The sequence below is a fragment of the Schistocerca serialis genome, chromosome 7 (genome assembly GCF_023864345.2).
Source record: "Schistocerca serialis cubense isolate TAMUIC-IGC-003099 chromosome 7, iqSchSeri2.2, whole genome shotgun sequence".
In the NCBI taxonomy this organism is placed as follows: domain Eukaryota; kingdom Metazoa; phylum Arthropoda; class Insecta; order Orthoptera; family Acrididae; genus Schistocerca; species Schistocerca serialis.
In genome coordinates this window covers 503,652,464-503,676,393 of record NC_064644.1, presented here as the reverse complement: position 1 = coordinate 503,676,393, position 23,930 = coordinate 503,652,464, and the positions used below count along the sequence as shown (strand labels likewise).

The 23,930-nt window shown below is 41.2% G+C and overlaps 1 protein-coding gene across 1 annotated transcript in view; it reads right to left on the bottom strand.

Annotated features, from left to right (window-relative positions):
- The window catches only part of LOC126413176 (uncharacterized), a 93,411-nt gene that overhangs the window by 34,666 nt on the left and 34,815 nt on the right, over positions 1 to 23,930 (bottom strand). Inside the window, exon 3 of the mRNA XM_050083071.1 lies at positions 16,354 to 16,500. Coding sequence (XP_049939028.1) covers positions 16,354 to 16,500 — 147 coding nt within the window. The remainder of the gene's footprint in view (positions 1 to 16,353; positions 16,501 to 23,930) is intronic.

Sequence of the window (23,930 nt, the reverse complement as noted above, 5' to 3'; positions counted from 1 at the left end):
CTGGGAAATCTGGAGACTTTGGAAAGTGGCAGTCACGACAATTTACACAAACAGGTGGCTGAACACAGGGGCTTCCCTCATTGAATGGGTGTGCACAGTCATCACACAGAGGGTCTGCCATACAGTGGAAAGACATATGCTTAAAATGCAAAAACCGAATGCACCTCATGGGTGGTGGAATGCATGGCTCCATGCCACATCGGTACCACATAACCCTGACCTTCTCCAGGAGGGTATCTCCCTCAAAAGCCAGAATAAAGGCACCAGTATCAGTGCAGTTGTCTTTACAACCCTTCTGCTGTTTGAGAACGGCCAGATATTTGCAGCTGATAAGCTTCATGTGCCAAGCATCTGGCCTGACACCACCCACTCTGACCAGGGGCTCTCCAACTGGGTGCCACCCAGCCAAAGCAAGGGCCGTCAGGCACAGCGGCCATTGCTGGGAGTTCTAGTGCTCCGTAATGAGAAACAACCACTCCTTGGCATAATGGGGACGCAACAGCTCTGGTGCAAACTGTGTGTTGTCGAGGGTCTAGCCAGATGGGTACGTAACAGCCCAATCACATGGACTGTCTACATGTGCTAATGACCTAGAGGGGTGGACGGAGGCTACAGTGGAGAAGGAAGAGGGGAAGTAAAGAGAGGAAGTAAAGAGGGGAGAGCAACCTACAGCACAGACTCTAGGGAGAGAGCTCTTCCCCAACTGGCTCGCACTAAAGACAAAAAAATTTAGAAGTGGAGGTCAAATGCCAAGGGGGGACCAAAAATGCTTAAAAAAAGGGGTGAGAGAGAACAGACCAGAAGAACAAAAGTGCAAGGAATGTAGGGAACCAGGTGGATAGCCAGGTTGACATAAATAAGAAAACAGAGAGAGGAAGGAGGGTGCACCGGGGAACGAGCGAGGATGAGAAGGGAGGGGCACGGTGAAGGAAAAGCAGCCCAGGAAGGAAGAACAGGCTGCAATAGCTGGGAGCCCCACGTGTGCTATGCAGGCACTCATGAACAAACCATGAGCCCCTCGGAGTAGGCGGGCAGGTTGGAGTGAAAGCTTTTACTATTTCAAACTGTGCGTCCCACTTGCTTTGTGTTGTATGCTTCTCCCTACCAGAAATGCAGAGTTACAAAATTACTAAATCTTTACTAAATCACGAGTAAGCACACTACATAAATGAAATGAAACCATTGGGTCTAACAATCAATTAGTTAGCCTCACACAAGCAGATTTCTGCGATGGGCCAGAACTGGGAACCTCTTCTGTGAATACTTTTGTTAGATTCAGCCTGCCAATCTCCAGCCCATTGTTTCCCATTAACGTGCAGAACCTGCTCATCGGATCTAGTCTCCCAGATCCACCTGGTGGCCCGGTCCCTTCGTGTGTGGTTTAAACAGGTGTGGGTTTCTGGAATTTATCCAAGGCCCCAGGACTGCAAAGCTTGACCGACAGGTCAGAGGCCACAGGTAACTGATTTCAGGCCGGTGCTACTATGTCTTGCCAAAAGTACATTGTACACTGCAGCGTTTTAGACATTATTTTACTGTGGCACATATTTGTATTTTAAAATTCATTCATATCACTGAGAGCAAGTTAGTACAGATGGTAATAGGAAACTGTTGAGGTCACCTGCGATTTTTATGCTACATACTTGTACAAGGTGTTTTAAAATTCCTATTAGAAGCTTCTATATTTTGTATAGTATACATAGTAGATAAATACTAGATAAGGGACACTTGTCTGGAAATGTATTGTTTGGATGTAAAATAAGTTTGAAGGTCAAACCAGTGAAATCTCAAGGTACGGACACAGTGGAGACAATGATCTCTGACCTATGTGTTCTACACAAACCCATGGCACAAGCAATGTTTCTAGTGCTCATCATTGGGTTCTCTTGTACGTAATGAAGGACATCTCATCCTACCATCATGAGCACTGTGTCCATGGAGCACCACAGTAATACTTGGTAACATACCAGTTTCTTGTAGACATTTTTCAGTTGATCAAAACTAGACATGATTGTCTTAATGGGAATTCCACGATCGTTCATTAAATAAAATATGGCGTTTCAGTCTTTGATCGCTATTCTTTATTTTCAATTACCGGGTTTGGGCTAGCTGCTCATCTTCAGATCATATATTGCAGTTACAGAGTAACTTGTCCATATAGAACAATCGAATCGCTGTCATAAGTAAAGTCTTACTTATGACAGCGAACAGATTGTTCTGTGATTTGATCTTCAAAATTACTTACATCCAAATGATACATTTCCGGACATGGCTTCCTTATCAAAACTTAATCTAGTAACCCATAGAAGCCTAGAATAGGAATTGCAAAACATTCTGTATATTTCACAACAGAAAAACAGCATGAAATGGGTGAAAAATGGATTGCAAAAGGTGAAATTCTAGTCATATGGCTCTGATTCAGAATCATCGGCATGCCCCTGAGAACTGTGAATATTGAATATACTAGCAAGAGGGCATTCTTGATCCTTTGCAGTGATGTGTGTGTGTGTGTAAATTCTAGAACCACTCAGTCTTCTACCATCTCGAACACACAATATTCTAGATACGAGTGTGGGATGGTAGAATCCTACCTACTGCGCGTCACATGTCTGTGTGTGCAGGTTTAAAATCCAGTCGCGGGAAGAAGGTAGATGCGGCGGTCGAACAGCACCAACAAGTGCTTGTTGGACAATTCATAGATCTTTTGGAGGAAGAACCATGGAGTTTTTATGCCGCTCTGTGCTTATTGTGTCATTGAATATTGTTAAGTGAAACAAGAACAGTTGAAAAAGTACTTTAACAGCCTCTTGACTCAGCCTTGGTAGAGGCAAGACATATTTTCTGATCATCATGGTAGTCAAGCCAACTTTCTTTTAACTGTGACTCATTTTGTTTCTAACGTTTGAAGTTTGGGGGAATAAATCAGTATAACCCACACTCACACTTTAAGTCATCGAAACATTTGTGTGTGTGTGTGTGTGTGTGTGTGTGTGTGTGTGTGTGTGTGTGTGTGTGTGTGTTGCTGAAGAGCACTCAACGGCAAGGTTATCAGCGGTCTTTGCACACATTTAAAGAAATGAATGTGGATAAAATAACTAAAATGAGCTCATACATGCTAAGACAATGGGAAAGAATGAAAGATGCTATACAGTAGACTAAAACACAAGTAAAATGACAAAGTAGTTAAAAGGAAGGCACAGAAAAATGTAACTGGCTGACTGCTTATGTAAAATATGGGTGAGTCAGTCACCCTGTTAACCATCTCTCTAAAATCTTGGACAATTCACAAGAATTGAAAACTCTAACTACATTTGTTTGAACATCACCTTAAATAGATTGCAGATCCATCAGCAAATCAGCAGTGGCCCACTGGTCAGAAAATAAAATGCAGTCCAATAAAATTTGATGCACAGTGATCTGTGTACCACACACTAGAGGGTCTTCTTGCCAAAGCAAGAAACGAAGCGTCATAGGGCTGTGGCCTTTATAAAGATGAGTGAGGAGAACCTTGTCCCATCTACATGGCTGGAAGGAAGTACACCACAGTCGCATTGTGGTCTTTACTAGACAGAGGCTATTGTCTACCACTTCTAGCCATTCATCCTCCGATCAATGCAAGACTCTGAAGCTCAACAGCAAGATTATAGCTTACTTGATGATGCCACCTGAAATATCAGAGGATCATGACATGCCTCCTTGGCTGCTAAATCTGCCCTTTCATTCCCCACAATACTCACGTGCCCTTGTACCCAACAGAAACACACTTCCTTCCCCATTTTTTGTAGTTGGAGGAGAGTATACTGGATATTTAGGACTACTTTATCTGCTAGGTACAAACACTGTAGAGAGTGAAGTGCACTCATAGGATCAGAACAACAAGAAATTTAGCACTGGAAGACTGTCTCATCTGCTCCAGTGCCCAAAAGATCACATGTAACTCTGCATCAAAGACAGTACAGTCTTGTGGCAGTCGGACCTTCAGGGCACGATCTGAAAAAACAACAGAGCAACAAACAAGTCACCCTGTTTCGACCCATCCATAAAAATGGCTACATAGCTGCAGTGCTCAGATAAAACGTCATAAAATACTGGATTAAAAATGGAAGCAGGAGTGCAATCTCTCCTGTACCACTCAAATCTAAAACTACTTTGGACTTCTCCAGCAACGAGGAAGCAGACCGTTAAAATCCTGGATTTTGTGTCGTACTTGCTTCACACTGAGTGATTCTAGCACACACTGCATGCAGATTCCAAATGGCATTGTGGCTCTTGGGTGATTGGAGTAAAGGTATTCCAGACGCAGATGGGCAACAGTATGGTGTGCTGATGAAGTCAAAGCTGCAAGGAAGTTACAGGTCTGATGCACCATGAGGAGCTGCTGCTGCTGCAGTACGGTAAGTGGCAGTTCCTCAGCCTCAGCACAGAGGGTGGGTATGCTACTGGTCCTATAAGCATCTGTGGCCAGCCCAATTCCCTAATAGTGGGCAGCGTCAAAGATCTTCAAATTAGAAAGCCTTGCTGATCCATCCACTGTGCACCTATAGTCCTCTGCTAACACACAAAAGCCCTATAAAACTGGAGGAGACATGCCCTGTCTGGTCACAAAGACCTATTGTTACAGCACTTTATGATGTTCAGCGCCTTGAGAGATCTGACTTTCAGGTCTCTTACGTGCAGCAACCATGACAATTTGGAGTAAAAAATGAGGCCCAGAAACCTCAGCGAGTCTCTATAATGTATTTAGGATGGTGTCCCTCATGCGCAAGTCAGGTACATCTACCTCTACATCTACATGGATACTCTGCAAATCACATTTAAGTGCCTGGCAGAGGGTTCATCGAACCACCTTCACAATTCTCTATTATTCCAATCTTGTGTAGCGTGCGGAAAGAATTAACATCTATATCTTTCCATACGAGTTCTGATTTCCCTTATTTTACCTTGGTGATTTTTCCTCCCTATGTAAGTCGGTGTCAACAAAATATTTTCGCATTTGGAGGAGAAAGTTGGTGAATGGAATTTTGTGAGAAGATTCAGTCGCAACGAAAAATGCCTTTCTTTTAATGATGTCCAGCCCAAATCCTGTATCATTTCTGTGACACACTCTCCCATATTTCACGATAATACAAAACGTGCTGCCTTTCTTTGAACTTTTTCCATGTACTCCGTCAGTCCTATCTGGTAAGAATCCCACACCGCGCAGAAGTATTCTAAAAGAGGACGGACAAGTGTAGTGTAGGCAGTCTCCTTATTAGATCTGTTACATTTTCTAAGTGTCCTGCAATAAAACGCAGTCTTTGGTTAGCCTTCTCCATGACATTTTCTATGTTTTCCTTCTAGTTTAAGTTGTTCGTACTTGTAATACCTAGCTGTTTAGTTGAATTTATAGTTTTTAGATTAGACTGATTTATCATGTAACCAAAGTTTAACGAGTTACTTTTAGCACTCATGTGGATGACCTCACACTTTTCGTTATGTAGGGTCAACTGCCAATTTTCGCATTATTCAGATATTTTTTCTAAATCATTTTGCAATTTGTTTTGATCTTCTGATTAATTTATTAGTTGATAGACAACAGCGTCATCTGCAAACAACTGAAGGCGGCTGCTCACATTATCCCCCAAATCGTTTATATAGATAAGGAACATCAAAGGGCCTATAACATTACCTTGGGGAACTCCAGATATCACTTCTGTTTTACTCAATGACTTTCCGTCAAGTACTACGAACTGTGACCTCTCTGACAGGAAATCAGAAATCCAGTCACATAACTGGACGATATTCCATAAGCACACAATTTCATTACGAGCCGCTTGTGTGGTACAGTGTCAGAAGCCTTCCGGAAATCCAAAAATACGGAATCGATCTAAAATCCCTTGTCAATAGCACTCAACACTTCATATGAATAAAGAGCCAGTTGTGTTTTACAGGAACAATGTTTTCTAAACCCATGTTGACTGTGTGTCAGTAGACCATTTTCTTCGAGGTAATTCATAATGTTCGAACACAATATATGTTCTAAAATCCTGCTGCATATCAACGTTAACAATATGGGCCTGTAATTTAGTGGATTATTCCTACTGCCTTTCTTGAATATTGGTGTGACCTGTGCAACTTTCCAGTCTTTGGGTACGGATCTTTCTTCGAGCGAATGGTTGCATATGATTGTTAAGTATGGAGCTAATGCATCAGCATACTCCGAAAGGAACCTAATTGGTATACAGTCTGGACCAGAAGACTTGCTTTTATTAAGTGATTTAAGTTGTTTCACTACTCTGAGGATACTTTACTTCTACATCACTCATGTTGGCAGCTGATCTCGATTCGAATTCTGGAATATTTACTTCATATTCTTCTGTGAAGGCATTTCGGAAGGCTGTGTTTAGTAACTCTGCTTTGGCAGCACTGTCTTTGATAGTTTCTCCATTGCTATCACGCAGAGAAGGCATTGATTGTTTCTTAACGCTAACATACTTCACATATGAACAGAATCTCTTTTGATTTTCTGCCAGGTTTCGAGACAAAGTTTCGCTGTGGCAACTGTTATAGGCATCTCGCATTGAAGTCCGCGCTAAATTTTGAGCTTCTGCAAAAGATCGCCTATCTTGGGGATTTTGTGTCTGTTTAAATTTGACATGTTTGTTTCATTGTTTCTGCAACAGTGTTCTAAGCCGTTGTGTGTACCGAGGAGCATCAGCTCAGTCGTTTTTTAATTTATTTTGTATAAATCTTCCAATTGCTGCCGATACTATTTCTTTGAATTTAAGCCACATCTGGTCTAAATTAATTTGGAATGAGTGGAGATTATCTCTCAGGAAGGCGTCAAGTGAATTTTTATCTGCTTTTTTGAATAGATATATTTTTGCTTATTTTTCAAGGATTTGGGGATTACAGTATTGAATCTCACTATGACAACCCTATGTTCACTAATCCCTGAATTGGTTTCGATGCTCGTTATTAACTCAGGATTATTTGTTGCCAAGAGGTCAAGTGTATGTTCACAACAATTTACTATTCGCGTGGGCTCATGAACTAACTGCTCGAAATAATTTTCAGAGAATACGTTTAGCACAATTTCGGACGATATTTTATGCGGACCTATGGAATTCAACATGTATTTTCGCCAAGATATTGAGGGTAAATTAAAGTCACCACCAACTATTATCATAGAAGTTGGGTACGTGTTTGAAGTCAGACTCAAGTTTTCTTTGAACCTTTCAGCAATTGTATCATCTGAATTGGGAGATCAGTAAAAGGATCAGATTATTATTTTATTCTGGTTGCCAACAATGACCTCTGCCCATACAAACTCACAGGAAATAGTTACTTCAATTTCGTGACAAGTTAAACTACTTCTGACAGCAACAAACACAGCCACCATCAACCGTGTTTAGCCTATCCTTTCGGAACACCATTAGGTTCTTCGCAAAAATTTCGGCTTAGCTTATATCCGGCTTTAGGTAAACTAAAACTATAACGAGAAAGATTAAAATGAACACACTCATACTTACCTGCAGAAAACCGAAAACCCGTCTTTGCAGCCTACTCTTCTAACATCCGCACTGTAAGTTGCAACTGACAGCTCGCTGTTGCAACACTGGAGGAGAACAGAACACAGCAAAATCATCCATAAATAAGGAGCACTGTAAAGGACTCCTTACATGGACATGATACTATATACGGCTATGGAAAAGAGGGTAATACAAAACACTGTCCTGAGAGACACCATTCTCCTACTCAAATTGACCTGACAGCGTGTCACCAATTCGAGTCCTAAAAAACTGCTGACACAGGAAAGACCATAACAAGATGAGGAGGTGGCCATGAAACCCTTCTTTGATGCAGTTGTGTGCGAATACTGTGCCTGTAAGTAATTTTATATCCCTTACGGATAGCAAAGAAGATGGCAATACGGTGACAGTTACATATGAAAGACTGCTGAATAGCCGCCTCTAGCAGGGTCAGGTTGTTGATCATGGACCGAAATCTCCAGAATCTACACAGAGTGGCTAAGGAGTTGTCTGGTCTCTAACAGCGAAACCAGACAATGGTTAACCATTCGCTCCATGATCTTTCCTATACAACTTTCCTGATTTGAGGCGAGGCATCAAATGTGCCTCTCTCCATGAGTTGGGAAAGTTACCTGTCTGCCATATAAGATTAAAACATTCAAGGAGGATTACCTTTGATGCCACTGGCAAATATTGAAGTGTGCAGTACTGGATTTGATCGTGACCAGGTGTAGTGTCATGAGTCTCTGACAGTGTAAATTGCAGCTCCCACATGGAGAAAGGAGAACTGTAGGCCTCAGAACCATCAGATCTGTAGTCCAATTTGCCTCTCTCTACAGTTCACAGTAGCGATGAAATGGCGGAGTTTTTGCAAAATGATCAGCCAACGTTCGAGTGCTGTCTCTGGGTATTGTTAGTAGACACCCCTGTTTCTACAATGCCGCTATCAGGAAGTGAGTGTGTTTACTGAAAATCCTCCGGAGGGCTTCCCATACTTCTGTAGAACCAGTGGAATGTTTGTTTGAGTACTGGAACACTTGCCATGAGCTTTTCTTGCCCTCCTTCATGATGCGTCAAGCCTTGGCTCTTGTGACTCGTACAGACTGTGAGGTTGCTGTTGAGCAGCATTTAAACATCGAAGAGCCACATGCTGGTTCCAGGTTGCTGAACAGCACTCATCTGTCCACCGACGTACTGGTCACCTCCTAAGATAACCTGAAGACTGTGGTATGTGTAAGTCAAAGGCATGATGTGACCCACCCATTCCTCGATGCTGTCACAGTGTTGAAACGTAGCCAACAGGCTGGACAATGCCAATTTTGCCCTGCTGATCATCCATTTTGGTGGTTTCTGTTCAAGCAATTCTCTATCCAGCAGGTAGGTGGATCCACAGTGTGAAGTGGTCACTGGAATGAAGGTCACCATTTTCTCTCCACTGTGCTGAGTGTGCAAGGGCTGGAGAGAAGAAAGAGAGGTCTATGGCTGAGGATGACTCAGTAGCAGCTGAGAAATGTGTGGGACTGCCAGTGTTGAGGATGCACGGCATCTGAGAAAATCATGAGGTTCTCCAAGACTAACTCCTGGAACAGGTACAGTTTGAGCTCCATAAGTCATTATGGGCATTGAAATTACCCAGTAGGAGAAATGGAAGGGGCAGTTGTTCAATAAGGCCTGGAAGAGCCCCAGAGTCTATTGCATCCTGTGGAGGTAAGTACAGGGAGTAGATAGTGATTGTCTGACTCGCATGAACTGCGACGACTACTGCTTGTAGGCCAGTAACTAAGGGGAGAGTAGAGGAGTGTTGTGTGTTATTGACAAGATGTAAACAGTAATGAAATTCTAAACTCAGATACCGCAGAGACAGGCTGGACAGTGAAGAGGGAAGCGTGTTTATAGCGATAAGAAGTGAAATAGTATCGAAGGAAATTGATGGAGATCCGAACTGTGAAATAATTTGGGTGAAGGTCATGGTTAAAGCAGGCTCAGACATGGTAATTGGATGTCTCTATAGGCCCCCTGGCTCAGCAGCTGTTGTGTCTGAGCACCTGAAGGATAATTTGGAAAATATTTCGAGCAGATTTCCCCACCATGTTATAGTTCTGGGTGGAGATTTTAATTTTCTGGATATAGGCTGGGAGACACAAACGTTCATAATGGGTGGCAGGGACAAAGAATCCAGTGAAATTTTTGTAAGTGCTTTATCGGAAAACTACCTTGAGCAGTTAAACAGAGAACCGACTCGTGGCGATAACATATTAGACCTTCTGCTGACAAACAGACCCGAACTATTTGAAACAGTTAACGCAGAACAGGGAATCAGTGATCATAAAGCGGTCACTGCATCAATGATTTCAGCCGTAAATAGAAATATTAAAAAAGGTAGGAAGATTTCTCTGTTTAGCAAAAGTGACAAAAAGCAGATTTCAGAGTACCTGACGGCTCAACACAAAAAGTTTTGTTTTAAGTACAGATAGTGTTGAGGATCAGTGGACAAAGTTCAAAACCATCATTGTTGTTGTTGTTGTGGTCTTCAGTCCTGAGACTGGTTTGATGCAGCTCTCCATGCTACTCTATCCTGTGCAAGCTTTTTCATCTCCCAGTACCTACTGCAACCTACATCCTTCTGAATCTGCTTAGTGTATTCATCTCTTGGTCTCCCCCTACGATTTTTACCCTCCACGCTGCCCTCCAATACTAAATTGGTGATCCCTTGATGCCTCAGAACATGTCCTACCAACCGATCCCTTCTTCTGGTCAAGTTGTGCCACAAACTTCTCTTCTCCCCAATCCTATTCAATACTTCCTCATTAGTTATGTGATCTACCCATCTAATCTTCAGCATTCTTCTGTAGCACCACATTTCGAAAGCTTCTATTCTCTTCTTGTCCAAACTATTTATCGTCCATGTTTCACTTCCATACATGGCTACACTCCATACGAATACTTTCAGAAATGACTTCCTGACACTTAAATCAATACTGGATGTTAACAAATTTCTCTTCTTCAGAAACGCTTTCCTCGCCATTGCCAGCCTACATTTTATATCCTCTCTACTTCGACCATCATCAGTTATTTTGCTCCCCAAATAGCAAAACTCCTTTACTACTTTAAGTGCCTCATTTCCTAATCTAATTCCCTCAGCATCACCCGACTTAATTAGACTACATTCCATTATCATTGTTTTGCTTTTGTTGATGTTCATCTTATATCCTCCTTTCAAGACACTGTCCATTCCATTCAACTGCTCTTCCAAGTCCTTTGCTGTCTCTGACAGAATTACAATGTCATCGGCGAACCTCAAAGTTTTTATTTCTTCTCCATGAATTTTAATACCTACTCCGAATTTTTCTTTTGTTTCCTTTACTGCTTGCTCAATATACAGATTGAACAACATCGGGGACAGGCTACAACCCTGTCTTACTCCCTTCCCAACCACTGCTTCCCTTTCATGTCCCTCGACTCTTATAACTGCCATCTGGTTTCTGTACAAATTGTAAATAGCCTTTCGCTCCCTGTATTTTACCCCTGCCACCTTTAGAATTTGAAAGAGAGTATTCCAGTCAACATTGTCAAAAGCTTTCTCTAAGTCTACAAATGCTAGAAACGTAGGTTTGCCTTTCCTTAACCTTTCTTCCAAGATAAGTCGTAAGGTCAGTATTGCCTCACGTGTTCCAGTGTTTCTACGGAATCCAAACTGATCTTCCCCATCATACTATATGCATTATATGAGTACGTGCCAAGGAAGATCGTAAGAGATGGAAAAGAGCCACCGTGGTACAACAACCGCATTAGAAAACTGCTGCGGAAGCAAAGGGAACTTCACAGCAAACATAAACATAGCCAACGCCTTGCAGACAAACAAAAATTACGTGAAGCAAAATGTAATGTGAGGAGGGCTATGCGAGAGGCGTTCAATGAATTCGAAAGTAAAGTTCTATGTACTGACTTGGCAGAAAATCCTAAGAAATTTTGGTCTTATGTCAAAGCGGTAGGTGGATCAAAACAAAATGTCCAGACACTCTGTGACCAAAATGGTACTGAAACAGAGGATTACAGACTAAAGGCAGAAATACTAAATGGCTTTTTCCAAAGCTGTTTCACAGAGGAAGACTGCACTGTAGTTCCTTCTCTAGATTGTCGCACAGATGAAGAAATGGTAGATGTTGAAATAGACGACAGAGGGATAGAGAAACAATCAAAATCGCTCAAAAGAGGAAAGGCCGCTGGACCTGATGGGATACCAGTTCGATTTTACACAGAGTACACGAAGGAACTTTCCCCCCTTCTTGCAGCAGTGTAGCGTAGGTCTCTAGAAGAGCGTAGCGTTCCAAAGGATTGGAAAAGGGGGAGGGGACGTCGAACAGATGTGCAGAACTATAGACCTATATCTCTAACGTCGATCAGTTGTAGAATTTTGGAACATCTATTATGTTTGAGTATAATGACTTTTCTGGAAACTAGAAATCTACTCTGTAGGAGACCGCATGGGTTTCGGAAAAGATGATCATGTGAAACCCAGCTCATGCTATTCATCCACGAGACTCAGAGGGTCATAGACACGGGTTCCCAGATAGATGCCGTGTTTCTTGACTTCCGCAAGGTGTTCGATGCAGTTCCCCAGTTGTTTAATGAGCAAAGTAAGAGCATATGGGTAAGAGCATATGGACTATCAGACCAATTGCGTGATTGGATTGAAGAGTTCCTAGATAACAGAACGCAGCATGTCATTCTCAATGGAGAGAAGTCTTCCGAAGTAAGAGTGATTTCAGGTGTGCCGCAGGGGAGCGTCGTAGGACCATTGCTATTCACAATATACATAAATGACCTTGTGGATGACATCGGAAATTCACTGAGGCTTTTTGCGGATGATGCTGTGATATATCGAGAGGTTTTAACAATGAAAAATTGCACTGAAATGCAGGAGGATCTGCAGCAAATTGACGCATGGTGCAGAGAATGGCAATTGAATCTCAATGTAGACAAGTGTAATGTGCTGCGAATACATAGAAAGAAAGATCCCATATCATTTAGCTACAATATAGCAGGTCAGCAACTGGAAGAAGTTAATTCCATAATTTATCTGGGAGTACACATTAGGAGTGATTTAAAATGGAATGATCATATAAAGTTGATCGTCGGTAAAGCAGATGCCAGACTGAGATTCATTAGAAGAATCCTAAGGAAATGCAATCCGAAAACAAAGGAAGTAGGTTACAGTATGCTTGTTCGCCCACTGCTTGATTACTGCTCAGCAGTGTGGGATCAGTACCAGATAGGGTTGATAGAAAGAGAGAGAGAGAGAGAGAGAGAGAGAGAGAGAGAGAGAGAGAGAGAGAGAGAGAGAGAGAAGATCAAACGGAGAGCAGTGCGCTTCGTTACAGGATTATTTAGTAATCACGAAAGTGTTACGGAGATGACAGATAAACTCCAGTGGAAGAGTCAGCAGGAGAGACGCTCAGTAGCTCGGTACAGGCTTTTGTTGAAGTTTCGAGAACATACCTTCACCGAGGAGTCAAGCAGTATATTGCTCCCTCCTACGTATATCTTGCGAAGAGACAATGAGGATAAAATCAGAGAGATTAGAGCCCACACAGAGGCATACTGACAATCCTCCTTTCCATGAACAATATGAGACTGGAACAGAAGGGAGAACCGATAGAGGTACTCAAGTTACCCTCCGCCACACACCGTCAGGTGGCTTCCGGAGTACGGATGTAGATGTAGACAAACACAGCAACACCTCCCTTGGCATCAGTAGCTTTGAAGTGTTTTCTGTAAACACAAGTACAGGGGTTGTGCCAGTGCCAGTAGTTCCAGTTCCTCCACATGAGTCCTCAACCCATTCATGTTCCACTATAGTATGGGAGCCATTTACTGTGGGGTTCGTACTTTCACTCTGTCTTTCCACTGGGGTGAAAGCCCACAGCGGTTGAGTTTCAGGCATGGGGCAGGATGGTTGCCCCGGGCAGACTTCACAATCCATTGGCTCTGAAGGAGAGTCATGAAGTTGAATGACAGACACGGACTGATGGTCTACTGCCTGCTTTCGCCTGTGGCGGAAGCTTCCCATTTGCTTTCTTGGCCTGGGATGGCTTTGCAGGAACTACTGCAGCAGCGGCAGCAGAGGCAGTGCTGGATTTTTTTACAAGACTCTGCCTTTGGAAGTACTGTTACCTCCACAGTGGTGGTAACTCTGGCTTTCTATGATGTTCTCGGAGGTGTTATGGGCTCTGAAACAACTGCAGCTTGACAAGACACAGGAAACGGAGATACTAGTGCTAACACTAGCAACCTCCATTTGTGTAAAGGTGTTGGCTGTCAAAATAGGCTTTTTAAGGACCCAAGAAAATGATGTAGTGAATGCGCGAGGCTCCATGGCCTTATAGACCTTTTTGACCTCTCCATATGGGATGCATTTTGATGTCTTACTCCCCTGTATCTTTCGTTCTTCAAGGAAGACAGTGCAATTCCTATTCCAGACAGGGTGAGCCTCAGAACAATTTTCACACTCTGGAGGGGAGGAGCAGCCAACTCCACAGGGTGGCCTTGCCACATTTTCCACAAATGGCTTCACCCGTACATGCTAAGGTGGTGTGCGCCACGTTGGGGACATATGGCCTTATTCCTAGGTGAAGTAAACCTGACTTGATATGCACTGGGAGTTTTGTGCTATTGAAGGTAAGGATGAAGGAGTCAGATGTTACCAAATCCCCATCCACCTTTGTCAGTATATTCTGCACATCAACGATCCCTTCATGCGCCCACTCATTTTTCAATTTGTTTTTAGAAATGTCTACCAGATCTCTACATGACATAACGGCTTTAATGTAGTTGGAGGTGTTACAGAGCTCCGTTGCGAGGGCATATTCTCCAAGCCATTTAGCTTTCCAGAGGTTTTTTGCTTGTTGGGAACTAGCAGTTTCAACTAACAGTGTGCCATTGTGCAATCACTTGACGGATTTCAGTATACCTGTGACACCCTCCAAACCTTTCTGAATATAAAAAGGCAAAACTTTTTTGAAACTGCCCTCTTCCTGTTTCACAATTAAAAATACATTCTGACTGGCAGCATACATTCTGTTACTATTTATGGACAAATTCAGTGTAACCCCCGAGTCTGCAGGACTGGCTACATGGTGCCTCTTATTTGCTTGGGTGTTAGTACCTACCAGCGGCAAACCCCTTCCACTGGAAGGAGAAATCTTCAAGGGTTCCATTTTTATCACACAAGCAGCTAGGAAAATAAGTGTACACTCAGACAGAGTCCAATGTGCCGCAGTAAGCCTTATACGACTGCGCTGCGGCAGGGTCCCCAGAGATTGCCCGCTAACGACAGTTCCACCTCAACAGCCACACATCACATCAGCCCACAGCACATTATCCTCACAATCCAGGCAGTCAAGCCAAGATTCCCCGTTACCTTGACACACAACATTCCACTGTCATGCCAGACAGTGGTTGCTGAAGCATGCCCAGAGTTTAGGGTGACATGGAACTGGTGGCACTTACAAGACCCCAGCTCAGGAACTCCGGGATTGCCAAGCTCATATGCAGCAAATGAATGCTGAGCCCCTGAGAGATTTGTAACGAATAATAATAATACCTCATAATACCAGTAAAACAATGGACAGAACTTAGATGAGGGTAATACAATAATGGAAATAATACAAACAACTTTTTCTTGGCACTTTCACTCAAACATCCGTCTTTCCTGCTTCTTTCAGAAGTCTGTATTTCTGAGATCATTCCTGAAACTTGATTTCAAATTTTATGCCTTATCTTTTATTACACATAGGTCCACAGCAGGAATAAAGTGTGGAAATGTTTCATACACAATTTTTTACATTGCTGTTCATGTAATGTTCATACTGTCTTGCACAATACAATTATGTAACTACTCCGATGTGGTAACTGGTCCACTCCTTGAAGCAAATAAAACGCTGTCATGTGAAAGCCACATGAAAACTTACAGATTTTCTTGAGATAGCCCATCACAGCAATATGCACATGTATGGCTGAGGAGCCAGATCACTGGTTCTGAGAATAGTGGGATTAAGGACCTGAAGATCAAATCTCCACTAATCCATAGGTAGGGCTTGGAAGCATTCCAGAATCTGTCAGAAATATCTATGGTCTGTCGCTAAAATCCCCTAATGTGGGGAAAGCTTATTAACTGTTTAATCAGATATTAATACCGCTGTAGCCACGAGCAAAGAATGACCAGAGCTCCAGCAGTAACTCAGTGGCAGATACCATATTGAGAACTGTCAGACAAAGCAGAGAGAGAGAGATTTTCAGTGACCAGGTTAACCATGACACTGTACCTGGCTATATTACTATTGTGGCCCTGAGTCTCACTTGCAATCAGTCGATAACAATAACACACACTGAAAGCTTGGTAAGCATTTGTCAAATGGAGCTTCATAAACATTTGTCATAGACTCCCTCTAAAATGACTCGTCATGCCTCATGTGCCACACATTCTGTCTACTACTGTAATCCGAGAGCACCACTCAAGCCACTATCGGAGTTCTGACTACTCGAAGTGTTTATATGTGCAGTTTAAGACCCTAAATTGTAAGAAACTAACTTGGGACAGCTCCATCAAACTGGCACATATAATTCTACTTAGAAAAATAAAAATAAAGTAACATTAATTTTTGTCTGTAATAATAAGCAAACTGGCATTTTCTGCTAATATTGGGTGTTGCATGAAACATGTGCTGAACAGTATTTATCTGGGCTGACCCTCCTACACATTGCAAAAGTGAATTTGCAACCATCTACTGAAACACCAGAGAAAATTCACCTAAATGAGATAATATTATATAGTTAGCATTACCTTGGAACGGGAGGAAATCTAAAGCATTTTCCTATATCTCCTGAACAACACTGGTTAGTATGGAAATGCATATAATGGATTGCTGGCAGCATAGAGATGTAGTGAGCTGCTTCTTCACCAAGGCTCCAACAAGAATCAATTTCGAGCCTGTAACATAAAAAGGGACCCTTCCACTAAAATTGATATATCAGAAACTTTACTTTTGTGCTGTAAAATGAGAAAAAATGAATTCATGCCATGTGGTACAAAGTATACATTTAGCCAGATAAACACAATCGGTGTTATACAAACCACAAATACAACTGCATCTGCACAAGGTGTCAAGTTACTATGTCTATTGCCATTTCATGAATGTGTGGTAGAATATCAATCCTCCTTAATATGGCTCACGGTTCACCACCCTGCATACCGGTTCATTAAAATATTAGCTGGATTAATTAAAAATTCCTGGTTTGAACTGGAAAATATTTGAAACAGTAACTGAAAATAAATGCTCCACTGCCAGCAGTATTGAAACTAAAAACACTGTCCTCCTGTTTCTTGGATGATGATCATCATATTCATAACATACATTTGCATTACAGGGCATCAAACTTGGAGCATTAATTGCAGGCAAGTATTCATTATAATACTCATTCATCATGATACCAAACATCACATTTCCCATCATAAATGGGAGCTTTCAGGTGTGCAGAATGAGTTACATATTAAAAGGCAGATGCAGCCACTGCATTCTACTTCAGTACTGAAACTAAAAAGAAATTATGACAACTGCTAAGCTAATCATACTGTCAATTATGGGAATTACTTCTTCATTACTTTATTTCTACTGCTCAGCCGCTGTTTTTATCACTACTCCATACATAGCATTTCCACAACTTTATTAATTTTGCAGAACAATATCACATCTACATACTTGAAAAGCTAAAGAAGACTTAAATTCAGAAATGAATATTGTATTAACAATGAACTATCACTGAACAGCTTAAAATTTGAAAAGAAAATTAATGTGTTCAAGGAGAAGAAATAAAAACTTTGACATTTGCTATGACATTGTAAGTCTGTTAGGGACGGCAATGGATGGGCAGAGCAGTTGAATGGCAGGGATAGTGACTTGAAAAGAGGTTTTAAGATGTATATCAACAAAAGTAAAACAAATATGATGGAATGTAGTTGAATTAAATCAGGAGATGCTGAGGGAATTTATCAAGAAATGAAACAGTGAAAGTAGTAGATGAGTTTTGCTGGTTTGTCTGTGATAAAGGAGAGGATATAATATGCAAACAGCATGTAGCAAAGAGGACATTTCTGAAAGAGAAATTTGTTACAACCAAATATAAATTTAAGTGTTAGTAAGTCTGCTGTGCAGATATTTTCCCGGAGTATAGCTTGTACGAAACTGGAACATCGATGATGAAATAGTTTAGACAGGAAGAGCACAGAAACTCTTAAAATTTGGTACTATGCAATAACACTGAAGACTAGCTGGGTAGACCAAATAAATAATGAAAAAGTATTGAAACAATTAGGGGCAAAAAGAAATTTATAGCAGAGAATGACTAAAAAAAGGCATGGTTGATAGAGCATATCCTGAGACAGCAAGGAATTGCCAATTTGTTAGTGGAGGGGAGTGAGAAAGGTAAAAGTTATAGAGGGAGATCATGGCTCAAATACAATAGGCAGGTTTAAATGGAGGTACATTGCAATAGTTATGCTGAGATAAAGAGGCTTGCACAGGACAGACTAGAAGACAATAAGACATAAGACAACAACCAAACCCTAAAGCTTAATGCTATTCATGATTATGACAGCTAAATTTAATCACATAAGTTGGCAACAAACCTGCTACAATGACAAAAACTGCTCTTACTTCATCTATATTAAATACAGTAAAGCATCAATATTCTCTCTCACTCTCTAATCACCAGCCACGAGGCCGGGCCAGTTGGCAGCAGCTCCCCATTCCTCACACCTGTCCACCCTCCATTTCAGCTCTTAGTAAGAAGAACAATTCATACCCTCCATTATTTATACAATGTACTCTGCTCTGGATTTTGTAATTTCTGTTTTCAACTATTCCCTCCATTATTCATTTCAACAGACCATCATGTTGGAGCACATGGCTTATCAGCTGAGCCCTCCTCTTTTTTAGTTGTTTCATGAGGAATCTTTTGTCTCTAGTGCTAATGAAAACTTATTCATGATCCTCTTTTTCCTCTGATTTTCATCATTTTTCTGTAGTAGCATGTTTTGAATGTGTGAGTGTCTCTTCTCGTCTATCACTCCTATCATCCAAGCTCTACTGCTGTATGTTGCAATGCTCCACATGTACACTTTCAACATTTGTTTCTCCATGTCAAGGTTTATATTCTTTGTAGTGAATATGTTTTTCTTCTTATTAAAAGCGTTCTTGGCCTGGGCAATTCTGCATACTATCTTCTTATAGCTTCTTCCATCACTTGTGATTTTACTTCCCGGTAATTAACCTTGTTCACATCCTCGATTCTTTTATTTTTCAACTTTACTGCTGTCTTGCTCTCTGTGTTTCAACTGCAGACTAGAGCTTTTGTTTGATGTGTGGTATGGAATTCTTCCTACATATCAATTGTGTTCACAACTTTCTTTTGTTAGTCCCCATTTTATGCAATTAGGCAGATCTCAGTATATTTTCCTTTACTCCATGAATTGTTACTCCTATGCTTACTGCTGCTCCCACCCTGTTCATTGCCTTTTGGAAGCACACACTAAATAAGTGTGGGGATATGGAGAAACCTGGTCATATGCCATTTTGAATGCTAGCTGATTCTTCTTTATTACCACAGTGAACAACTCTGATTTCGTGCATGTAGGTGTTATATATATATATCTTCTCTTTTTAAAACTGATTTCCAAAGGATACTGAATAATGCATTCCTGTTGACATTGTCAAATGCCTTCTCAAGATCTACAAATGCTCTGGATGTACTCTCACCCTTCTTCAGCTGTTTCTCTATCACTTGCTTCAGTGTCAATATTGCTCTTCTTCTTCCCATACCTTCCCTAAAATCTTTTGTTAATCTTCTTCCTTAAGCTCTTGTATTTCTGCGTACCCTTTTCATCCTCTGAGTTTTTATACTGTCTTTCCTTTATCACATTCACAACTTCATGATTTCTCCATTCTTTCCTACTCTCCTATTTCTTTTTCCTGGTATCACTTCTGCTGAGTTTAAAATGCATTTCTTTCTTTTATTCCATTTCTGTTCTATCCCCATGCGTCCTCTGGTATCCTCATTGGGGTTTTTTCTTTTTTTTTTTTTTTTTTGTAACATGTACTCATTTTGGGTAAACTCATCTTTAAGCTTAGATATCTGCTGCTGTTTCCTTTCTTTCATCTTTAATCTTTCGAACTTTAGTTCACAGAGCATGATAACTAGGTTATGGTGGTTGTTGACACCACCTCCATGGTATCTTCTGCTGTCCTTCGTCTGATTCTCTAATATTTCTCTTTCCAGTATGTAGTCTACTTGTGACCTACATATGTCTCCTGGGGTTTCCCACCTATATCTCTTCCTTGGATTATGCTGGAATACAGTATGTGTTACTAACTATTTATGTCATATGCACATCTCTACAATGCTCTCTCCTCTCTCATTTCTTTGGCCCAATTCACATTTACCAACTGTATTTCCTTTGGTTCCTTCTCCCACCGTTGCACACCAATCTCCATTACTCCATTAGGAGGAAACACGTAATGAAGTTGCAATACTTACATTTTTAAAAGCAGTATCCGACCAAATAGTTATATCGAGTGGCAAAAGAACAATAGTACACCAAAAAAAAGAAGGAGAAATATGGTGAACGGTGTGAAGGAGGTCAAAATGCAAAGTTGTTCTTATATGTCAATAATAAAGTGGTAATGTGACCTCCAGACCACCAAATTATCCCAATGATGGTGCCTTAGAACAAGAAAAAGGCAAAACACATCTGTGATAAATAAATAAGTGGCAGCAGGAAAAGGTGGTTTTTATTTACAAAACAAGTATTTCTATGCTTGCTGCAGAGGATGGCCATGCAAACAAACTTGTTAAGAATGAAGACTGTAAATTCAAAAAAAGCATTACTAATTTGCAATACACACTTCACATTTATTTTCACTCAAAATTCGAGTTTATCTAGAACATTATAAACGAACCAATTTTTAACCACTAGTGTACTATTTTTCAAATGTACAACAACTTTTACGCAAAATCTTAGACTAAATTGATTATCTTCAATTCATTTTGTAAATTTCATTAAAGAACTATGTTTTTCAATTAATTTTCATAAATGTTACAAACAATGCCATATATATGTCACAGCCCACAAACATTTGTGGAAAATAAATAAATAAAGCAACATACAAATTTAGTTTGGTCAGGTTACGTAGTCTGAAGGCTGTGGGGTGATTTTAATCCTGGGTTTTCGACAGTTCCGTAACATAAATGGGGGAGCAAAGACAAATGTAGTCCTAAGAAGTCTACAAGGTATTTTCTGGATTACATTTACCTTGACAGCATATCATTAAGATACACCGCTAGTAAACACAGCAATAATACAAATATTTTCTGCAATGAACAAAAAGCTCTTTTACACTAAATGAAATATAAAATTTATGTAACCTTGCTATCTCAAGTAACATAAAACCTGCAATTGCAGTTCAATCTACTCATGTATGAAAACTGATGCGATTATATGTAATATATGAGATGAACTTGTGCCAGTTCAATGTAGGTGGCATGTTAAGTCATAACATTTCATGTAAATGTCTTAAACAGTCCAGGGGGCTATGTGCCATCCCCTGTTGTATTTTTCCTTGTGAACATACTTGAAAAATGATTTAATATTTTTCTGTAATATGTGAGAAACGTTGATATTTTTTCGTGTGAAGCGCATCAACTGAAAATGACAAAGATAATAAGCATGGTTTATTATCTGTGTACACAATGATTAAAAAAGACAATATATACTCTGGTAATTTTCATTTGTCTGATAAAAGAGAAGACACTGTACCTTTTCGAGTAAAATCGCTGAACTAGAAAGACGCACTCTTCAAATTTTCCATATTAAGAGGTCTATTATTAAATTGGATAGATAATAGATCTACTCACCAAGCGGCAGCAGAAAACACACGTAAAAGACTGTTGTGATTGGCAAGCTTTTGGAGCTAGTGGCTCCTTCTTCAGGGAGAAGGGTTGAAGCGGAAGGAAGGAGGGTGAAGGAAAAGGTCTGGAGAGGTCTAGGAAAAGGGGTAGATTTTGGGAATGTCACCCAGAACCATGGGTCAGGGGAGACTTACCATACAGGATAAGAAGGAAAGACTGATTGTTGGGAACTGCATCGGATGAGATTTGAAAACCTGAGAGCTTAAAGGTGGAAGAGAGGGTAATATGCAAGACAGAGATTACTACTAAAATGTCATTCACGAGTTAATAAGACTGAGAAGCTATGTGCATTGTATGTAATGGAGGTGGGAGGGGGCAGCGAAAAAGACAGGAAAGACAATGGAGTGAAGCAGGTAGTAGTTACAATGAAGAAAGAAGGAATTAATGTAAATTAAGGCCAGGTGGGTCGCGAGAACCAAGGACATGTTGCAGCGCTAGTTCCCACCTGCATAATTCTGAGGAACTGGTGTCTGGGGGAGGAATCCAGAAGGCACATGTGGTGAAACACGTGCCGAGTTCACGAAGGTCATGTTGTAGAGCATGCTCTGCAACAGAATATTTCGAGTTGGCAGTATATACCCTCGACCTACGCCCATTCATCCTAACCGATAATTTGGTAGTAGTCATGATGATGTAGAAGGCTGAACAGTGTTTATATAATAGCTGGTATATGACGTGTAGTTTCGCAGGTAGCTCTCCCTTTGATAGTATATGCTTTGCCTGTTACAGGGCTATTACAGGTGGTTGTAGGAGGGTGCATAGGGCAAGTCTTGCAGTGGGGTAGTCACAAGGGTAGGAGCCATAGGGTAGGGAGATGGGTATAGAAGGAGCATAGGGTCTGACAAGGAGATTGAGGAGATTGGGAGGGTGACAGAAAGCTATTCTAGATGTGGTAGGCAAAATTGCACACAGAATGCATCTCATTTCAGGGCATGATTTTAAGAAATCGTGGCCCTGTCAAAGTAGCTGATTGACACATTGCAGATCAGGATAATACTGAGTCAACAATGGTATGCTCTGACACTGTTTTGAGGAGGATCAGCAGTACCAGGATTGGATGTGATGGCCAGGAAATCTGCTTTTTAGCTAGGCTGGTGGGGTAGTGCATAGAAGGCTGAGGTGAGAATGGTGGTATACTGCTTGAAAGAGTCTGCATTCGAACAAATACATTTGCCTCAGATGCCGGGGCTGTATGGGAAGGAACGTTTGACATCGAAAAGATAGCAACTGTCACAATGTACGTACTGTTGTTTGTTGGTAGGACTAATGTGGACGGAGGTGTATAGCTGGCCTTCAGTGAGAATGAGATCAACATCAAAGAAAGTGGCATGGGATTCGGGATAGGACCATGTGAAATTTAATTGGGAGAAGGTATTCAGAGATTCTAGGAATTTTAGCAGGTCACCTTCACCATGAGTCCATATGGTAAAGATGTCATCACTGTATTTAAACCAAACCAGGGGCTGAAGACTTATGGATCTCAGGAAAGCCTCTTCCAAGCAACCCGTGGAAAGGTTGACAAAGGAGGGTGCCTTTCTGGTTCCCACGGCCGTATCCCTGATTCCCTGATACGTTTGTGTGTCTGCCCCTAAAAAAAAAATAAAAATAAAAAAAAAATATATATATATATAAAAAAAGTGAAGAAGCTGTCGGTAAGTATAAAGTTGATTAAGATGAGTAGGAAGGATGTCATAGGTTTGGAATCAGGTGGGCGATGACTGAGGAAATGTCCAGCAGCAGGCAGATCAGAAGATTTCCTAAAATCATGTCCTGTAATGAGATCCATTCTGTCTGCAATTTTGCCCACTACACCTAGAATAGCTTTCCATCGACCTCCCAATCTCCGCTATACTCTTGTCAGACCCTATGCTCCTTCTGCACCTGTCTCCCTACCCTATGGCTCCTACCTCTGTGACAATCCCTTCTGCAAGACTTGCCCTATGCACCCTCCTACCACCAGCTACAATAGCCCTGTAACTGGCCAAACATATACCATCAAAGAGAGAACCACCTGTGAAACGACATGTCATATACCAGATATTATGTAAACACTGCTCAGTCTTCTACATTGGCATGACTACCCCAAAATTAACAATTAGGATGAATGGGCATAGGGTATATACTGGCAACTTGCAATATCCTGTTGCAGAGCACACTCTACAACATGACATTCGTGACCTCGGCGCCTGTTTCATGACATGTGCCATCTGGATTCTTCCCCCAGACACCTGTTGCTCAGAACTCCGCAAGTGGGAACTAGGACTACAACATGACCTTGGTTTTCGCCACCCACTTGGCCGTAATGCACATTAATTTCTTGAGTCTCAGCTTTTCTTCACTGCAACTACTCTTTGCTTCCCTCTGTTTTAGTTTCCTACATCTTTCATTGTCTTTCCC